The sequence below is a fragment of the Coniophora puteana genome (genome assembly GCF_000271625.1).
Source record: "Coniophora puteana RWD-64-598 SS2 unplaced genomic scaffold CONPUscaffold_21, whole genome shotgun sequence".
Taxonomy (NCBI): Eukaryota; Fungi; Basidiomycota; class Agaricomycetes; order Boletales; family Coniophoraceae; genus Coniophora; species Coniophora puteana.
In genome coordinates, this window is record NW_006913073.1 from 376,584 (window position 1) to 395,980 (window position 19,397).

The 19,397-nt window shown below is 49.0% G+C and overlaps 4 protein-coding genes across 4 annotated transcripts; all 4 read right to left on the reverse strand.

The window, feature by feature from the left end:
• Window positions 1-106: 106 nt before the first annotated feature.
• CONPUDRAFT_170276 (terpenoid synthase) lies at window positions 107-1,220 on the reverse strand (the record flags this gene model as incomplete). The annotated part of the gene is made up of 4 exons (XM_007777448.1): window positions 107-377; window positions 434-585; window positions 647-1,123; window positions 1,173-1,220. The coding sequence occupies 4 exons, from the start codon at window positions 1,218-1,220 to the stop codon at window positions 107-109; spliced, it is 948 nt and encodes a 315-aa protein (XP_007775638.1).
• A 1,012-nt stretch (window positions 1,221-2,232) lies between these two features.
• On the reverse strand, window positions 2,233-4,115 carry CONPUDRAFT_67656 (uncharacterized protein; the record flags this gene model as incomplete). Its single annotated transcript, XM_007777328.1, has 14 exons — window positions 2,233-2,312; window positions 2,369-2,488; window positions 2,540-2,593; window positions 2,655-2,693; window positions 2,747-2,977; window positions 3,037-3,166; window positions 3,236-3,259; window positions 3,309-3,321; window positions 3,373-3,418; window positions 3,478-3,595; window positions 3,656-3,727; window positions 3,778-3,848; window positions 3,901-3,935; window positions 3,991-4,115. Coding segments are annotated over 14 exons (1,158 nt in total), but the record flags the coding sequence as incomplete, so codon positions are not given.
• Window positions 4,116-8,777: 4,662 nt separating this feature from the next.
• Window positions 8,778-9,731, reverse strand: CONPUDRAFT_67635 (thaumatin-like protein; the record flags this gene model as incomplete). The annotated part of the gene is made up of 5 exons (XM_007777325.1): window positions 8,778-8,974; window positions 9,032-9,214; window positions 9,285-9,348; window positions 9,413-9,613; window positions 9,678-9,731. The coding sequence occupies 5 exons, from the start codon at window positions 9,729-9,731 to the stop codon at window positions 8,778-8,780; spliced, it is 699 nt and encodes a 232-aa protein (XP_007775515.1).
• Window positions 9,732-13,807: 4,076 nt separating this feature from the next.
• On the reverse strand, window positions 13,808-18,616 carry CONPUDRAFT_147878 (uncharacterized protein; the record flags this gene model as incomplete). Its single annotated transcript, XM_007777449.1, has 9 exons — window positions 13,808-15,142; window positions 15,205-15,362; window positions 15,863-15,892; window positions 16,102-17,446; window positions 17,510-17,704; window positions 17,814-17,847; window positions 17,928-17,990; window positions 18,423-18,491; window positions 18,564-18,616. The coding sequence occupies 9 exons, from the start codon at window positions 18,614-18,616 to the stop codon at window positions 13,808-13,810; spliced, it is 3,282 nt and encodes a 1,093-aa protein (XP_007775639.1).
• Between the last annotated feature and the right edge of the window lie 781 nt (window positions 18,617-19,397).

The following is a 19,397-nucleotide window of genomic DNA, read 5'->3' on the forward strand; positions in this document are numbered from 1 at the left end:
GCTTTCCATGTCCGTGGTATCATTATTTGTATCATTCCGCCGGTAACTTAATCGACATTATGTATTTGAGATTCAAATGCGCAGCGACTATGTGGTCGCTATAGAATTACGTGTGCTCCCATAGACTCAGGTCATGTAGTCTGTACCGGCTCGAAGCAACGTGGAACAACGTGTACCCTTCCCTGAACTTAGCGTATATCTCGCCCATCTGCTTGTCTGCACCGAGGATTTTATGTACCCGGCGGTCCGCACTGATCGCCTCTTCGGCAATGGAACGCAGAGCATTAATTTTGCTGATTCCCCTCGAATGGGCGACTCGGGAAACGTAGTTATTGTTTTCGCCCTCAAGTTCCTCCTTATAAAAGGAGAGGACGTCGCTATACCATGTCGGCTCTGCTTAGGATTGGGATTGTAGAAGGAAAAAATGGCGCACTTGGTCGCGTTGATCCAGATCCCAAGGGCAGGAAGCGCCTGGATGTATATCTCCAGTGGGACGGCGGCAGGGAAGACTATGATGGAATAGGCTTCGGCGATGCCTGTCAGCGCTCGCACAAAGTACGGGTACTCTGGTGCGTCCGAGGACAGCTATTCCAATAAAGTCATCTCAGCAGCTGCATGGTGTATAACTGCGTATTCGGTCACGCACCTTCAAATTGCGCAACTCAGTTTCAATCACACTTCCGTTAATGAATGTGAGTGCGGAATTGACGATCATCGCTGCCTGAACAGGAGGATACAGTTTCGTGGCGTCGCGAAGAGTCTGCGCGACGAGTTCGAGCTCAGGATCTGGCTGGGTGTGTCCATTGATGAAGCACCCGTAGAACGGACGGACGCGCTCTACGTCGAACTGTGCAAGTGTGTCAATAACGACAAGGACGCCGGTGAACATGGCCATGTAGATCTGTGAAGCGCGGTCCGGGAGGTGTCCATACGCAATCTGACCCATCACCGAGCCAACATGGATGGAGCGGAATATCTGGGACGACCGAGTGATAGTGTAACCCTTTGAAAGTGCATAGGCGCAGCAGTCGGAAAAGTAGCTGGAGTCAAGGGGGACTGACCCGGATGCGGGGTAGGGTATGTCATACTGGTTGAAGAGGTCTTGGAATATATTACGAATTTCCTGAAAAGAGATTAGAAGGAAAAATTTTCTAATGACGAGCTAAACTTACGTCGAAATCATGCGAGCAAATCTTGGAAGACTCTATAGAATTTCCCATGCCGTGATGCTGTAGACGGAGGAGACAGTGTACTACTGCCCATCTTGATATCGAACTTTTATATGTATGTGAGTGTCGCATCTCCCTGTTAGCTTACCGAGTCAAGCAAAGCCGGCATAGCCGGCATAATACGTTTGCAAGATCATGCCGAGGTGGCGTCTTGAAAATGACCAATCCTGACAGCACGGAATGCGTTCATGGTAAGGCTATAAATCCGCCACCTTGTCAAACTCACCTAGCAGGCCAAGTGTTTGAGGCTTTATGGTTAACATTATGGTTGGGGTGATGCGGCGTTGGTCCGATGGAAGGTTGAAGTAGGGCTAGTTGAATAAAATTAATATCTACCCGTCTGATACGTGTTTGATGACGATAGGCTGACCCACGGGATGCCAAGATACTAGTGGTCCAAAGCAACGGTCCAGGATTCGCAATCTAAGGCGCTTGTAACAGACTACTACATATACGACCGGGTTGTTAGGGTATCTTCGCGTAGCACAATGGACTGGTGTGAATTCTGCTAGCCTATGGTAACACGTGTGCCAAGAGGTTTGCGGAGGTAAACAATGTGTTAGCTGTAGGGTACGGAGAGGTAATACTTCTGGTACTGATCCGCACTTGGCGCTCGAACGTGAAGATGCCAGGGATAGATGGCTCAGGGAGTAATATGATTGATATGCATGATATTGAGACTAGCGTGTAGGACTAGAAGCTCACATATGCCAGGGCGGACGGAGCTTGTTTTTTTTCTTTCATGGTACGAGAGCAATCTTGGTTGATCTAACGTAGCAAGTTTATAACTCTTTCTCTGGGGTGCTGTCATATCCGCGCCACATCCTCGCCAGACATTGCAAATTCCGACACACGACGGGTTCTGGGGATCTCGGTTCCAATGCGTCCTCACATACATGAAAATTACATGTCAAACCATGGAAAGGTGTGGAGAACGGGTTGAATGCAAAACGTGCAGACAACAGTTCTTTCTGCGTTACTCAGCGCTCTTCTATGCCACGGCTTACCGAACCTGGGTTGCTGCAACACCTCGCAGGGCAGGGGCGTGTGGGACTGGGGCATGAGGAATTCTTACTTTGATGCCTAAAATGTGGTATAACACACAAACTGGACGACATAGAGCTCTCAAAAACACACACCAAGCTCTTCACAAAGTAAATCCGCCGCTTTCTCGCCTATGAGCAGGGCAGCGGAGTAGGTGTTGGCACCGAGATTGCCAGGGCGGATACTGAGGTCGACACATTTGAGGTTTTCGGTGCCTTTCGAGATATGATCAGCAACAAAACTAGACGACCGTGTTGATAGGGTACCGTAGACGTTGAGTTTTTTGTCGACCACACCTCCCTGTTCAAGAGGCTTCATTGCTGAAGATGTTATAGTCAGCTAGGGGTATCGAGACTACTAAGTTAGGAGAAAAACGCGGACCGCATGTTCCAAGACTGTGCCATGTTGTTTCGACGTGATCTGAAAACGTCGATTAGTACCATTTCACACGAGCTTAGTGAAACATGACATACCGGCGATCCAGTCATCTATGGCAGCATCGTCCTCCTTCGTGTATTTGATATCGTAGTGGATCTTGCTTGCGTCGTAAGGCTCAGAGGGCCTGTGCCATGTTCCCATGTGTATTCCGACAGTGAGCCCATTCGGCAGGATCTGCTTCGCCGTCTGAATGTCGATGCCCTTACATGCTGCCGGGGACGCTGGGTGGAAGTGGAGATGGTGCGAAGTCAGTTCGCCGCGAAAAGCTATCACGCCGACCGCATGTCAGTCTTGTGGTGATCACTTTAAAAAGACTGAAGTTTACCGTCCATCCTCCTGACCACTTCTCTGGTCTTCTTGTAGCTCCACCTGATCGGGGCGAAGTCGGCTTTATCGCTCATGAAGCCACTGTCAAAGAAGGACTCGGCGTAAGGGTTGGCAGATTGAATATGAATCTGGCGTCGTCAGCGCGTCAGCCTTCTCGGCCAGAGATGTCTCAACAGTAAACCCAGGGAGATGCTGACCTTGCCGCGACTTGCGGGGTATTCCTGATAATCATTGAGTATGTCATTCAATAGCAAGGTCCATGCAACGCACAAGATACTGGAACCTGATGACTAGTTGAGTACTGCCGAAACGACGATAACGGCAACAAACCTACATCGTGATATACTTCCCAGGCGGTAAAAGAGTGTGATCTGCATATGCTAGTGGAGAGTCCTTTAGACACAACAGCGTGGATATGTAACATTACAGATAACTTTACCTCCAGCAACAATCACACAAAACATGATAGGCTTGTCAGGTTTGTCCTTGAAATAAGTGCCCCAAAGTTTGTTGAACTCGGGTTCCATCTCTTTAGGTTCCTCTTCAGTGGGGCGAATCTCGAAGGCAAATCAGCTCCAGGTATAAATGTGTAAGCATCCTATAAAGTAACTACACACCTTGAAGCCTGCGTCGATTGCATTGGATGACAGACGTGCTCTCTCCGGGCAAATCTCCCATTCTGAAAACAGCTTGGATGACATGTAATCACCTTGAATGCGACGAGCCATTAACACCTTACCTCTTTTTGAGCGGAAAGATCGCCACGCAAAAAGTCATCAGGCGTCGAGCTCTCATTTGAAACACGGAAGACTGATTGATTAGTACAAGTACGATCAATCGGGGTTGAAGGAACAGAGCGTACTAGATAGCGTGGACAAATGGTCCTGATATTTCTCACTATATCGTTTTTGTTTAGCAATAATACAAGGTGAATTCAATACGTCAGACTTACCCAACACCGGGGAGGTCACTGACGACCTTGATATCAAGCTGCCGGAGGAGAGTGGCAGAGCCAACGCCAGAACGTTCGAGAATTTGAGGAGTCCCGAGAGCCCCCGCGCTCAGAACGACGCATTCACTGGAAATTACAGGTTTTTTGTGTTTCTACCATGTGTCCACCCCCTTTGGTTCTTCCTAAGGCAAGGCCCAAAGCCGTACCGGACATCCGAACGTTCCGAACGTGTTTCTGACTTTCGCGGCGACACATAGATATCGTTCTGGCGTGCCACCGACACTGCAAAGATTTCACCATAACTTGTGCCCATTTACACTAAATAACTGGCCCGGTTAGTTGAAATAACTTTATCATAACTGGCCGGGATTTATCCGGGTGTGGATACACATTGTATTTTAAATAACATTTGATAGGTTATGCTAAAGGTGGGACACGCACACTCTCCTACCCAGATGGATCGGTCGTGTTGAGTCGCACTGATATTAATATCAATTACAAAGTTGTATTCGCTGCGTTGAATTTGGACTCCGCCGAATCGCTGAAACTTTTGAGCGACTTACACGACCGACCCTCTGGCAAAACTTGTAGGTGGCCGATCTCGGCTTGGTTTGCCGAGCCGCGTTCTCCCATGGCACCAATTCCCGTCGCCTATAAAGGCAATGGGTTTGGAGGGGGCCGCTAAGGTGCTATTTCTCTCGAGTGGTTTAGAAAATTGATTGTGTCATGTGACGGTGGGATTTGAGTGGCAATGTCTTACACTTGCTCTTGTTAGCCTCTGTCTTCCGCTTACCTTTTTACCCTCCTCACACGTCTCCCATTCCTGTGCTGTCGCTCTCTATTCCTCGCTCGCTAATTTTCTTGTTCTCCCCGATGTGCTATTCTCGGGGCACAATATGATCGGATGCCTGATGTTCAGCTCTATGTTCTGAACATAGTTCAGCAGCGTATTCGGGAGATACCGTTGAAGCGGGTGCTCACATCTCTGAACATGGAGTTTTATGCCGATGACACACTTGTGATGCTGTGATCCAGACTGAAGAGGTTTACTACAAAGCTCAAGCATCACATCCTCCACGTTGCATTGACTGAGTGCCATGAGGAGGACCTCCAACAAGTTTGTGCGAATTGGCCTGAATGTACATCTACTGAGGTGAGAGACTGTATTAAAGCTTAATTCTTGCAGGTCACTTCCCTCCTGCCATGCGTTCTCATACGTGTGCTGCCTGTGCTCAATGTGTTTGTGTCGACTCTGCTTGTGATGCCAAACTACGTGACATCGATGTTGCTCCGCTACGAATCAGACATTACCTCTTCCCATTCCATTGCGGTCTCGTTGGGCCAGACTTGCCCATTTTACCCCTTGGTGCTCGCAGTCTCATGTTGGACCCGGAGGGAGTCCGTACAGACTTGAATGCACAGATCGTACTTTCTGTGTACTCGACTTGTCGACAAGGCTTGAAACCCCACAAGCTTCTGCGGGTAGCGTTAGCCAACAACAATTACCTTGGTGTTGTCCCTGCGCCACTGCGAAACCTCATTGTTGTGGAAGAAGTGACGATTGAACTTTGCCGTCCCAATTCATGTGTTATACAGTGCCAATCCACGTGAAACTGGTGAAGGGCCACATTATGACCTGTCCGCAGAATACAACCCGTGTTGCAGAGTGCCTGCCAGCTTCCATGGAAGATATTACCATTATCATCTGTGTTCTATTTGCAGGATCCAAAGCACCCACGAATGAGTGAATGGAAACATATGAAAAACCTTTATTAGTTCATTATGAAAAGGTACACTCTGCTTTGGATTGGCTGAAGGAGCACAACTGTCATTATTGCCACATTCGTATTGATAACGCTGCAATGTTGGCAAGGGCTAGTGCCTGAGGCCGTACAGAGGTCCCGGTGAAGCACTGTAATTACAATCATGTAATCATGACACATTTTGACATAGAGGGGGCACTGATGTTATGCAAAGTCTGATTGGGGCTTGCCTGTGAGCAAGGAAACAAAAGGCGACGGGTTTTGCCGTGCACTGGCGCACGGCGCTATGCAATAATGCTAGCTCATCGACACACTCAAGTCCATATCTTGGCCCACATCGTATACACCCCACCTGTAGATATTCAAAGACGTATCAATTACAATAAATAAAGTGAAACTGCTCCATCCTTGTATATCAGGTGCTAAAGTCAAGGGTTTGGGCGAGCATGACTTAAAAAAACCCATATACTTGATGCTTCAGCATGTGTTCATTCAGGGCATGAGCTCGAGAGTACCTCCTGCATTTATTCAAACTCCCTTGTTAACACAATATATTGGGACTATATGCATTTGCATTGAGCTCATGCCTAACAATGCTTAGACAATTGTGCTATACAAGTGTTGAAATTTTGAACATAGAAAATAGGGGCTTTCAGCCCAATAAGAGTCGGCATCTCTCTAGTGACCCCTCGTTGACTGGCAGCTCTATTATTTTTTGTTATAATTTGGAAGACATTGTCATACACCCTTGGATGTGCCGGATAGGTGGATCAAACATGAATCACAACCTTTGACCGAGAGTACATTAATATTGTTTCACTCAAGTTTCACTGATTATGCACTGGTGCTGTGGGAGAACGCGGCTCGGCAAACCAAGCCGAGATCGGCCACCTACAAGTTTTGCCAAAGGGTCGGTCATGTAAGTCGCTCAAAAGTTTCGGCGATTCAGCGGAGTCCGAATTCAACGCAGCAAATACAACTTTTGTAATTGATATTAATATCAGTGCGACTCAACACGACCGATCCATCTGGGTAGGAGAGTGGGACACGCAGTTTTGACAGTTATCTTAAATTATAGTTTCTCACGGCCGTCAGCCATGTCATTGCTCATCTGTTTATTTTAAATGAAAATGGAGTTAACATAAATGCGGATAAACTCCGCATTTGGATGGCAACAATCAAAGTCTGGCCCATGATGGTCAGAAACCAGATAATGACCTGGCAATGACTAATCATATGCCGGTCAATGGCCAATCAATGGCCAATCAATTGCCAGTCATTTGCCAGTCAATGGCGGGTTAATGGCGGGTTAATGGCCAAATAGAAAGTTATTATTTAGTTAGAGAAATATGCTTTTAATCCCTCACTTCACAAACAATATGAATCCTAAAGTCCCATAGTACTCCCTTCCTTTTTATCACCAATAGCTGATAATTAGTCTGATCATTTAGAGTAAATAAGTGGTTTTTTATTGCACATAAAAATTTGATGACCAGCCATTGATTGGCCATTAACCCGCCATTAACCCGCCATTGACTGGCAAATGACTGGCAATTGATTGGCCATTGATTGGCCATTGACCGGCATATGATTAGTCATTGCCAGGTCATTATCTGGTTTCTGACCATCATGGGCCAGACTTTGATTGTTGCCATCCAAATGCGGAGTTTATCCGCATTTATGTTAACTCCATTTTCATTTAAAATAAACAGATGAGCAATGACATGGCTGACGGCCGTGAGAAACTATAATTTAAGATAACTGTCAAAACTGTGTGCCCCACCTTTAGCATAACCTGTCAAATGTTATTTAAAATACAATGTGTATCCACACCCGGATAAATCCCGGCAAGTTATGATAAAGTTATTTTAACTAACCGGGCCAGTTATTTAAAGTAAATGGGCACAAGTTATGGTGAAAATTTTGCAGTGCAATGGATTACTGTACCATTTTGACCATAGGTTCGGTCCCCTGTCCACCCCCCCTCCGAAACCTCCGGGGTGGACATGTCCACCCCTGATACCCCCTGTGACTCTTGTCGCAACAGCGTTGGGGCCTAACCCCGCGTTCACCTTTTCCAAGGCCATGGGAAGTTGGTATTCAGGGGCCATGTCGGCTGCCAATTGGTACCAATTGGTATGAAGAGTGCCCGATTGTGAGAGTTAGGTCAGGGCTGGGTGGAATTGGAGGGGGGAGTCGATGAAGACAAGGCACGGTGTCACTCCTTTTCACTTAGATTTCTGCTCTATCAGCTGAACTGCTACTGCTACTGCACTGAGGATGGTGTAACAACCTGATGGGACAGCATCGGATGCTACCGACAGGTGGGAGGGGCCCTGCCCTGCTGTCATGCGATCGCTAGTTCGATCTCGCTTAGTACGTACCACCACCCCTGGGCACAGGGGTAAAGCCGGGAGGTGTACTGCCGCCCAAGCATTTGTATACGCTTTGTTGTCACTACGTTTCGTAGATGTAGGTCAAAGTGGGACAGCTAGTAGAGTACTAGTAGGGTATGACCCCGCGGATGGCTCCGATCTCCAAATGGCGGGCCCAAAGTCCGCGTAATAACATTGGTTGAATCCAAAAAAAAANAAAAAAAAAAAAGAAACGTTCGGATGTGGTCCCCGCAATTTTCGATTTGTATTTGGTACTATTTGAAATTTTCATCTTATCTCCATATGGTTGATCCCAGACTGCTACTCAGCGTCACCTTCTGTTCGCTCGTCTTAGCGATCTGTTACTTATTCGATACTACGGGGATAACGCTGAAACACAAATATCAGGGCAACATCGCAGTACAAGGTGTTGTTGGATACGTTTAGACAGAACACTGACGGCGGGTGGTTGCGCCACATATCACTATCGACTCATTGTGTTCTTCCTACTAATAATTCAACTGTCACTTTGCTAGATCATAGCTTACGCTAAAATAAATACATTCTGCAAGATTTCATAGCAAGGAACAAAAATCTCGGCGCCTATTGTTGCATACTCGTCCATGTCGGATCGACTCATAGAACTGGTTTAAGAGGGCGGGCAGAACGTGACAGTGTAGTCGGGCAAGGACGTGCACGTCCAGAGCGCAGTTCCGGAGCTCTCATCGTACGCGTAGCAGTACGAGTCGGGGCAGTTGTCCTTGAAGTAGCTGTAGTACGCTACGCCAGAGGAGGGGCACGTCGCGGCCGTATCATATTGGCCCGTGCAGCAGTTGGGCGAGTTTGCTGCAGGTGCGAGTTAATCTATGCTGACATGAAGGAGGGTAAGGTCAAGAGACGTACAGGGATCACCGTCCAAGTTAGCATCGCAAGCGGACTTGCAGCCGACGGGGAAACCCGTGGAATCGTACGGGCCCTGCAGAGCAGCGGGACAGTCGGGACCGAGATCAACGGGGCATGAGGCAACGCCACATCCACCGGTGTTGTTGATCTCGACTGGGAGGTTGTAGCCGTCTACTAGGGAGACTGTATCGACGAACGTTGCAAGGCGTTTAAGTATTGACCCAAACGTTAAAAAATGAAGATGATAACGCACCATCATAGTAGTCAACGCCATTTGCATCGAGCGTGAACTCGGCAAGAGACGCGGGCGGGACACCCTACAGGATTGCATACCAAGTCGTCAGATTTATATCAGACTGAGCTGATAGGAAGAAACCGCACAGGATCCGTGCACACGAGTCCGCCATTGCACCCTCCATCAAGGCACGAGTTTGGGCCCGGGTTGGTGCTGAAGTCGCAGTCGCGGCGCGCCCAGATGCGCCCCGCGGTCCAGTTGTCGGGAACATCGAATGTGACGGCAGTGTATTCGTCCGCGGACCAGCCAGTCGTGTATGACGGGGCCGTTCCCGAGCCTGTATACATCTGCAACGACGTTGGCAGTCTTAGTCAAAGCACACCATAGGATACATAGACGGAGTGTACGCACAGCGGGCCAAATCGTGAATGGGCAGCCATTATAGACTGTCATAGATCGCGCCATGGCGCCAGAGGCAAAGGCGAGCGACGAGGCTGCTGCAAAGCGCTTCATGTGTCTGAAGTGACTGGGATGGGGTAATGGCTAGTAAGCGAGCTGAGTGAGGCTGCTTGCTGAAGACCTAGCTCATGTTCACCTCCAATTTATACCTTTTAAAAAGCACAGCACGGACCTGAAATCCACATCCCATCCGATGCGTGAGCGTGTCATTGTATCGTCCAGCTGGCAAGGTACGCCGGTACCATGCAGAAGTGGGCAAAATACTATCTCGCGAGCCAATGGGCGCCTTTGCTCTTCATACCGACAAGTGAGATCATAAAGGCACGGACAAGGTATCCTCGAGAGGCTTTGATCCACCAGGAACGGTGCATCGGCCAGGTACCTGAGCAGACAAGAGAATCTCATCGTTTACGCTCAATTTGTGGGATTTCTCCCATGTGCTTGGTTTTGTCGTCGCGTTCAACATCGTAATGCCCGTCGTTTTGACCACGACAAGATATCCTTCTAGGCTAGTGGATTGTCGTACATCGTGTTTCTGCCCGTGATGTAACTTGTTAGCACGTACAGTGTAGGTGCGTAACAAAGATGCGCACAAAAATAGCGTTGGGCTTCTGACCGACTAAGGGTGCTATCAAGGCGCATAGTGAGGTTATTTTTAGGTCTTGTTCAGCCATCGGAGCCGTGGGATGTGGTCAGCTGAGGGGCGTGAATAGCTGTGTGTTCCTGGAGACGTGAACATATCAGGCTATGAATAAGCTGTTACGAAGTGAAATAGGAAACGAAACATTTCCGGGTGGGTGCCGGGAACATGATATAGAGAACGAAGGAAGGGCGCATGCGTTCACGTCGGAAGCGCGCACTCATCGCAGGATTTAAGCACCGATGCGGAGCTCTAATTCGACTCCGTCGGTACTGAAGTACTGAAGCTTTGAAGTACTGACCGGGACCCGTCAAGCGCGTCAGCGCTTCAGCAGCGCTTCAGCGAATTCCGGCTGTAGAGTCATACGTTGCAGTGATCCCATACGCCTAACCATCTAGTCGTCGGGCACAGTGAATACCACCGGGGGGTAGGTTGCAGCCGACTACCCACCAGCACTGACCATCCGGGTAGGTAAGGAGGAGCAGCCCCAGACCCACTAAATAACTATGACAAGTGCAGGTGGAGCAGACCAACGGACTGAACGCAGAGTAAGATTGGACGCTGTTTCGAAGCACCTCATTATGTAGTATTCCGGCGAATAGTGCCCAGAGTTGTCGCCAAAGGTGTTCAAGGGATTGCATTCAGCTTTGAATAATGAATCCGTGACCATATCGTCTTCGCTGCGTAGAGACATCATCACAAGAGTGAGAAATGTTCGCCGAAGCATATCGATCTGATTAGCAAGTCACAGGTGGACAATAGACTTAGTAGACGCAAACTTCGAGCTGAACCGGTATCCTTCCCTAGGGAGCCTGCTTCAAAGCAACCCTGGGCACCTAGCTCATGGGAGCAGACACTAGTCCATAATCAGCGCGCGTGGAGGCACCCTGTAACGAATTGTCAAGTTCCTTCACCTCCTAGAGCTCTGTTTGCGCTCTGGTTGGTGAGCGATACTTGGAGGACAAATATAGTTCATCACCGAGTACATCACTGTCTGGTTTCGCATGCGTCAGTGTCGGAGGATCAGCCCATCAATGTGAGTTTAGATAATCATACGCCCACCAGGATCACATGGTTCGCACGACGGTCAAGTCAGATGCACGGCGGGCAGGATGATGGTGCCTATGGCCTGTCGAGCGGCCAGTACCTGAGCCTAAGCGTTTCAGAAGTCCTTTCTGATAGGAGGATTATGCGATATAGCGGCTTCCTCCCAACGTTTCGTATAGAACAGCTAGATACGTTGTTTATGGCGGGCGTTTATCCGGGCGCTTACGGGAAGATTATGCCCAACGCCGACTCGCGGACCGGAGAATACCGGATCTTTCCCACAGCTGTGCTTGACGGCACAAGTCTAAGACGACCGTCGTCAGAATGAATCCATGTACCATTGATACGAGGCACCGTTGGTCAGAAAGCAGCGCCTCGCTCTACATCAAAATGCACAGACACTGCCAGTAAACCCTTGATACATGAAAGCACTCTTCTCATCCCACAGCGATATCGAACCTCGCCCGTCACCCATTTCCCTTGCATTTGAGTACGTCTCCTGGCTGTGGTTTATCGCTCGACTGATTTACTCCAGTTACCGGTAACAGCAACCGCCTTCCATTAGACATGCATACTTGCCTCTGTATCGCCGAACTCTTGGAAGCCATACTCGCGCATATTGAGAGTAAGTCGTCACTGGGCCGGTTGGCAAGAGTATGCAAAGTATTTAAGGAGCCCGCACTTGACGCCCTCTATGCAAACATCACCAACATATCAACCATCTTAAATTGCATTCCGGATCGTGTACGTGTCCATGTGCCATCTTTACTACGTAACGCGGTGAACGGAAGGTTCACCATCCTTCACAGCGACTTCGGTGGGAGCTGACTCCGAAAGAAACTGGTGTTCTGATTTCGTACGCGGCCCGCGTGAGAACACTTGCTCACTCCTGCACTACACAAGTCGTCATCTCTTCAGCAGTTGTCGACGCACTGCATCGCGCCTCGCGCCCCCATCTGTTTCCCAACCTGCGGGCTCTTAACCTGTTGATATACACCGATGTCCCCGCAAGCATCGCAAAGTTGATGTTCTTCGGGCCGGCATTACGGCAAGTCATAGTTCGAGTGCGTCCGGAAGCGCTTCTCCCCGGCTTCATTAATGAACTTCCGGATATTGCTTCATTGTGTCCTGCTGTGGATATCTTCACGCTGTCAGCATCAGACTCACAATGGGGAAGTCACTTGTCAACTTCTCTAGTGGATTCGCTGAACCAGTGGGACAGGCTACGCGTTCTGAACTGCTGTCCTCTAGACTCAGACATCCTCTCAGTGGCGAAAACGTTGCAATATCTCCGCGTGCTCCACGTTGACGTGAGCAACTTGAGCCACGACAGCTGGTTCCAGAGCGGAATCTGTCACGGGATACAGCGCCTCCATGAGCTGCACTTAAAGGGACAGTCTTACGATGTGTGCTCGGACGCCCTTTTAGCTCTCTTCCTGTCGGACGAGGATCAAGCCAGACCTACCGCCAGCCTTCGCCGGCTTTTCGTACGAATCCAAACTCCGGCTCAGCGAACGCCGTCTCTTTCTACCTTAGCAACGCTTTCGAGCGCTCTTTCACGGTGTATCACGCACGACAGTCTAGAAGAAATCATGATAATCAACTTTTACTCTACGAGCCTCGCAGAGGAAGACGAGGATGGAACATTGTTCTTGTCTTGCTTCTCTCGGCTAACCAACCTCACCCTCACTCGCCCTGGCACTAAGCCTCCGCTCGACTTCACGGGAACACAGCTCATCGAGCTCTTGCACATGTGGCCACACATTGTGCAGCTACAGCTGGCAACGCTCCATCCGCTGAGGGTGTCGGAGCTGATTGAGGTATTACGTACATGTCCTCGTCTGCGAAGGCTGGGGGTAGATGTGCTCATATTCGAGTCTGACGCCCAGGACATGAGGGATGACCATGATTCGCAGATTCAGGCGGCCTCTGGCGACAGCCAAGTGGTCGAATTGTGTCTGGCCTGGGGAGGTTCGCCTAAATTCGCGTCGCTAAAAGGGGTTCTCGCACGCTTACTGATAGCTGTGGCTCCGAATCTGGAGCATGTTGGTTCAACGTCGCATGTAAAGAGCGACGCGACTCTGTGGGCTGGTGTCTTGCATGAAATGGAAATTCAACGAAAGCGAGTCGCGAAAAGATGTGAGTAATTATTTCCCGCTGCTGTTTGAAGGGTGACGAAGCTAGCATACCACAAGCAGCGTGAAACATGTCATATTTACCTTTCCAGCGTTCATAACCAAGATCGCAAACATACGTATATTTGCAGTAACATATATCAGATGGCAGGCGGACTGTGTTATACAGAGAAATTTTACTTAGTCAACGCTTTCAAAGTGCTACTGACAAACCACGTCTTGAATAATTTACGTATTTCATCAAGGATTCATGCACTAATTTACTTGTACTCCGACTGCAATTCACGCACCACCGACATCACGTCCGTCCAAGAGGGTGGCGTACCCAGCGTCGACGCCCCACCTCCGCTATGGTCAGCGTAGCTAATATTATCGAGGGAAGGCGTAAGCTTGAAGAGAAGGCGAGCGATAACTTGGATGTCGTTGCGTGTCACGGAGTGCTGGTCCTCACAGCCCTCCCAGAGGAGGCAAAGCGAGGTGACGGTGTTTTGAGGAAATGCAGAATCTTGATCTTGATCGAGCGAAGTCACATCTTCCATAGCGATCGAGACGTTTACTTTGAACCGTTGAAGTTGCTGGGACAAAGCAATGATATAGACGAGATCGTGAATGTTCAGAGGGATATCTAATCGAAAGTCTATGTCTTCAATCAACGGCCAGCTTCGAAGAAGACGGATGAGTTGATTCTTGGATATTCCCAGCATGGAGCGGGACGATCCAGGCAGGATTTTGAACGTCTTGAGGTTCTGAAAAGCCGCTAAGAGCTCTATAGCGTCTTCCCAGTTTGATGCTTCAGTCGATGCAATACCAGTTTCAAGGAAGATCTCGAGGCTTTCAAGTGACTTTGCCGACGCAGATTCAGAAGGAGCTCTAACGATTACGGTTATTGCGTCGTGCATCGTCCACCGGTCGGTTATGCCTAGAATGTGGACTTGCAAATGGCGCAAAGATGTCATAGACGGGGTCGGCTTCGTAGTCTGGAAAATCAATGGCAGAGCGACATCACAGACTCCGGGATCACCAAACGCGTAGATCCGTAATTCATCTAGTGTCTTCAAACTCCAAGGAATTCTGGCTTGGATCCATCTCTCGTTGTGGGAAACACATAACCAAATCCTGCGTAGGCAAGGTAAGTCGCCTAGGATAGTAATCGACTTTCGGTAGAGTGAAGGCATGAGTAGTTCCCTGAGCCTTAGCCAACGGCACAAGGCACTATAGAGTGCATCCTCCGGTAACTTCTCCCCTCCAATACAGCGGAAGTAGAGAACATTGGGGCATGACGAAGCAATATTATCGAGTACTGGAACGACATCCCCGGGCACGTCTCCCACATGCATGGTTATGGTCTGAAGCGAAGGTGCACAAAGAAAAGACTGGACTTCGATAACGGGAGGGATGTCTTTTAAAGTCAAGCTTAGTAGTCGCGGGAAGACATGCAGGGCGGGGGACTGGGCGAGTGCCTCATAGATATCGTGCTGGATTTGGCACTGCGAGGGGTCTTCTTTGCACGGATATGAGAGATTCCGAACCCTTTGCCCATACGACATTAGGATTCTCCAATCATCCGTTTCCAGCGCACGCCTCATCCTAAGCACCTGGAGGTTAGCCTTGCAAGAGTGTTAGTCGCCGAAGTAAGCGGAATATACATGATACTCACATCAGCTTGCCCGGATGCTTCGTATGTCATCACATCTCTTCCTAAGCATAAGAAGAACTTGTTGAAACCGACTGTCCAATAGAGTGCATCCAACGCTGGGTCCCGAAAGGTTTTGCATACCGCTGCAATACGCGGCAGAAAAGCTTCGTCATCCCCGGCTAGATGAGTTACGATGTTGATTATGAGTTCCGTGACTTGCAGGCAAGGATGCATAGCGTAAGCAGACGATGAAGTAGATGGGGCGAAGACAGGAAACGAAAATGGGTGAGGCCTTGGGGTATCCTTGTGGAGAGAAAAGGGCGGAGTACGAAGATACAGAAGACGTAGTTAGAACCAGTGTGCAAGTGGAGGCCGCCACGCAGGAGGCGCGCGCTTATCATAGCTTGAAACTCCGTCGCGGAGTTGAAAAATCCTTGAAGCTGCTCGATATGCACCGCGTCCAAACCACGTCCGTTAACGCGTTGAGAGCGTGCACTGATGTCCGAACAAGACGGTCAAGACCTCGTCATTGATGGAGAAAATCAGACATTGATACCTCAAAGCATTCGGAACGCGAGCTTTTAGTTAAGCCCAGGAGGCTTAATCAAGTTTGCGACATTCAAGGTAGTGCTTACTACATTCTTGCTAGTGAGCCTAGTCCTTGGGCCTCCAGACATACTAGTACCGGGCCCCCGGTGCACGCCAAAGACTAGGCAATATATATGACAGTGTTCAATTTGAAATTGGCTTTCAATGAGAAAAAAGAGTACGTAGTATGTAAGAGATTGCCGTGTTATATTGAGAAGGAGCAACAGTGTCATTGAATAGGTACCATAAAAACAAGCTATACTTGGGTCTCCAGCTGACACTAGGTGTTTCGACCAGAGACACTATATCACTTTCAAGGTATGTGCATACTACGCTTGGACTCCGAGTGCATTCTATGTACCGCCGACATTACGTCTACCCAGGATGGGTGCGTAATCTGCCGCAGCACTTCCCTATTACCCTTGTCGATGTAATCGGCGTAGCCAATGAACTGCAGACAAGGGAACATGCTAAGAAGAAGTGTCGCAACTGCATGAGCATCATGCGACATCACCAACTCTTGCTGATCGGTCGATCCTTCCCAGAGGAGACAAAGGAAGGTGACTGCGTTATTGGGGAACAAAATGTCCTGGTCTTCGCTGAGAGACGTAACATTCTTCATGGTGAACGAGACGTTCACGTTGAAGCGCTTGAGACATGGATAAAGAGAGACGATATCCAGGAGGTCGTAAATGGTTAGGGGCGTATCCAATCGGATATGGATGTCTTCGACCAACGGCCAACTTTGCAGAAGGCGGAAAAGCTGAGACCTGGATAACCCTAATTTTATGCTTGAACAAAGCGGCACTTGGAACGTCCTGAGATTTGTGAAAGCTGTTAGCAGATTTGTTGCTTCGTCCCAGTCTGACGGTTGAGGAGAGGCAAAATCAGAGCCGACGAACATTACAAGGCTTTTGAGTGATTTAGCAGATACGGATCGAGATGGGGATCGAACGATAGCAGAAATAGCATCCGACGCCGTCCATCGTCCTTCTCTGCCCAATGTTTGAATTTCCAAGTGGTCTAAAGACATCATGGGAGAGGTTGACTCCACGTTATGGAATATCAAGGGTAACGCGGCGACGCAGATGCTTGGACCCGGGACCGCATAGATCCGTAACTCGCTGAGCGTCTTCAACTCCCAATGGAGATTGTCTTGAACCCATTTTTCGCCAGGTGTAAGGTACAAAAATAGTCTGCGCAGGGAGAGTAGACCACCCAGATGAATGATTGACCTGCGGTATAGTGGGGGGAAGATGAGTTCCTCGAGCCTTTGCCATTGACATATGATATTGCAGAGTGCGCCTTCAGTCAACCGTTGTCCGCCAATACAGCAAAAATGCAGTACATTTGGACAGGATGAAGCAATCTCCTGGAGTACGGGAACGGCACCACCGGGAATGTCACTCGTGTCAAGGGTTACTGATTGAAGGCAAGGTGAGCAGAGAAAAGTGTGGACGTTGACAATGGGAGGGGTCCCTTTGAGCAGTAAACTTAGTAGTCGGGGGAAGATATGGATGACCGGAGACCGAGCGAGCGCTTCATAGATATTGTCCTGGATTTGGCACCGTAGAACGCCTTCTTTGCACGGGTATGATATATTCCGGACCCGTCTGCCGTATGAGAGTAGGGCTGTCCAATCACGGTGTTCTAACGCTCGTTTAAGCTCAAGCGTCTTGGAGATGACATTGCATGCCATGAGTCAGTTGTCGTGTACAGATGAATGTAAACCACGCACATCGACTTCCCCCATACTCTCGTATGCAACCACATCTGGACCTAAACACAAGAAAAACTCGTTGAAACCGACAGACCAGTAGATCGCATCTAAAGCCGGCTCCCGAAAGGCTTTGCAGACCACGGCAACATGTGGTAGGCAGGATTTCCCGGAATCTGTAAGGCTGAAGATGATATTACCGAGGAGTTCGGGAACCTGAAGGCATCGATGCATATAGGACACTCGTGTTCTGTACGTTGATGTTGGTGCTTGATTAGTCAGAAGGAGTTCGATTGAAGGAAGGGATTACCGTTCAAGCACTGACTACGAACAGGCTGGCCTCGAGAAGCGCGGTGCAGCTAAAGAAAAGATGAGCAGCGGAAGAGGCATGAAAAGTTGACCGGATTACGGGCGGAGTGTATCTTAAATTCCCACGCACCTCAAGCGGTACAATAACGGTATAATCATGAAGATGATTATTAGCACCACTAAGGCCAATACTCTAGACACGAGGAATTGAGTTTGAATATCAAGAATGGATTATCATTATTCAAGCAAAACGTTCAATGCAGACACTGCGGCTTGGTGAGATGAAATAGACACTCGGATCGGATAGCGACACAAGAACCAGATATATAGTAGGCTACAGTATAGAAAACACTCAAGAGATATTGAAGAAAGATGCAGTACAGCGTTCAAAGTCGAGAGGGAAAAAGAGAAAGAAGCGAAAGGGAAGGAGCGGAGGGATGGCGCTGCCCTGCTCAAATCCGCATGTGAACGGCCCGGATATGGTTTTGAACTGCCTCATTGCCGGGGAACTTGGCACCACAGCCGGCATACGTGGCGATATTGTGGACAGAGCTGTGAGTGAAAGAGGAGAATGTGAGCGCATGGTTCTTCACGAGCCCGAAAGGCTGCATGCAGCTTTACTCACTGCTCATGGGATATGCAGTCGTCTTTGCGCGTGAATCTATAAGCGCACTGAGGCTGGCAGCACTTAAACCTAGGAATAGAACGAGTAGTTTTACTTAGCTATAAAGAACAATGAAACAAATAGGGCTCAGGCTGGACTCACGGCATGGAGTTCGCCATGATATGGCGCTGTCTGGGAGGGATGTTCGAGAACATGGTGAACAAGTGTGTGGGCTGAGAATCGTTTATGAGTTGGAGCAGAAGTGCTGAGTGAGGATGCTGAAGTCGATGAAGTGAACGGAGATCTCTTGGTCGACTTTATACCATAAGGCTGGCCGCCACCGATCTTCAAATCGACCATCCTTGGGAGAGTGTGCAAGTGTTTTTCGGCTGGAGCGTCCATATCCAAAGTGGCGTCCAGGTGAAGGGCGTCTGACGCTGTTGTACGAGGAAGAGGTGGCGGCACGGTGCTTCCATAAGTGGGGGAAAAGCTGCCGACTTAGCATTCGAATATGACAGTTAAACAGAGCTGCGAAGGAGAGGCGTCCGCTTAGGAATCAGCACGGAGCCAGGTAAGATATCGACTGAAAGGCGGAGAGCGATTCGCATGTGGCGTCCAGGTGGGATGGGAATTGCCGGACGCCAACATCAAGCTGTGTCAACTGTTGCGTGCACAACTTTCCTTTTGAGCGTACATGCGCACTCCGGTAAGATTTCATCCCTCTCTCTTGCTGGACGCCACCTCAGATGGTTCCTCAACCGGACCTTGCAATGATACTGGAGACGAGCCAACGTGGCAAGTATCTAGCATAAGTTGTATAAAAGATAGAATTCTCAGTCTTCTGGAGCCGGAACGATTTTCCATTACAACCTAGTCAACCACAAAATGACCTCATCCTCGCCGCATAGGTTACATCTCTACCTCATATTTTCATCATCTCCAGGAACATCCCACCTAGGCACACCCAAAACTACGATCTACGCATAGGAGGGTGAG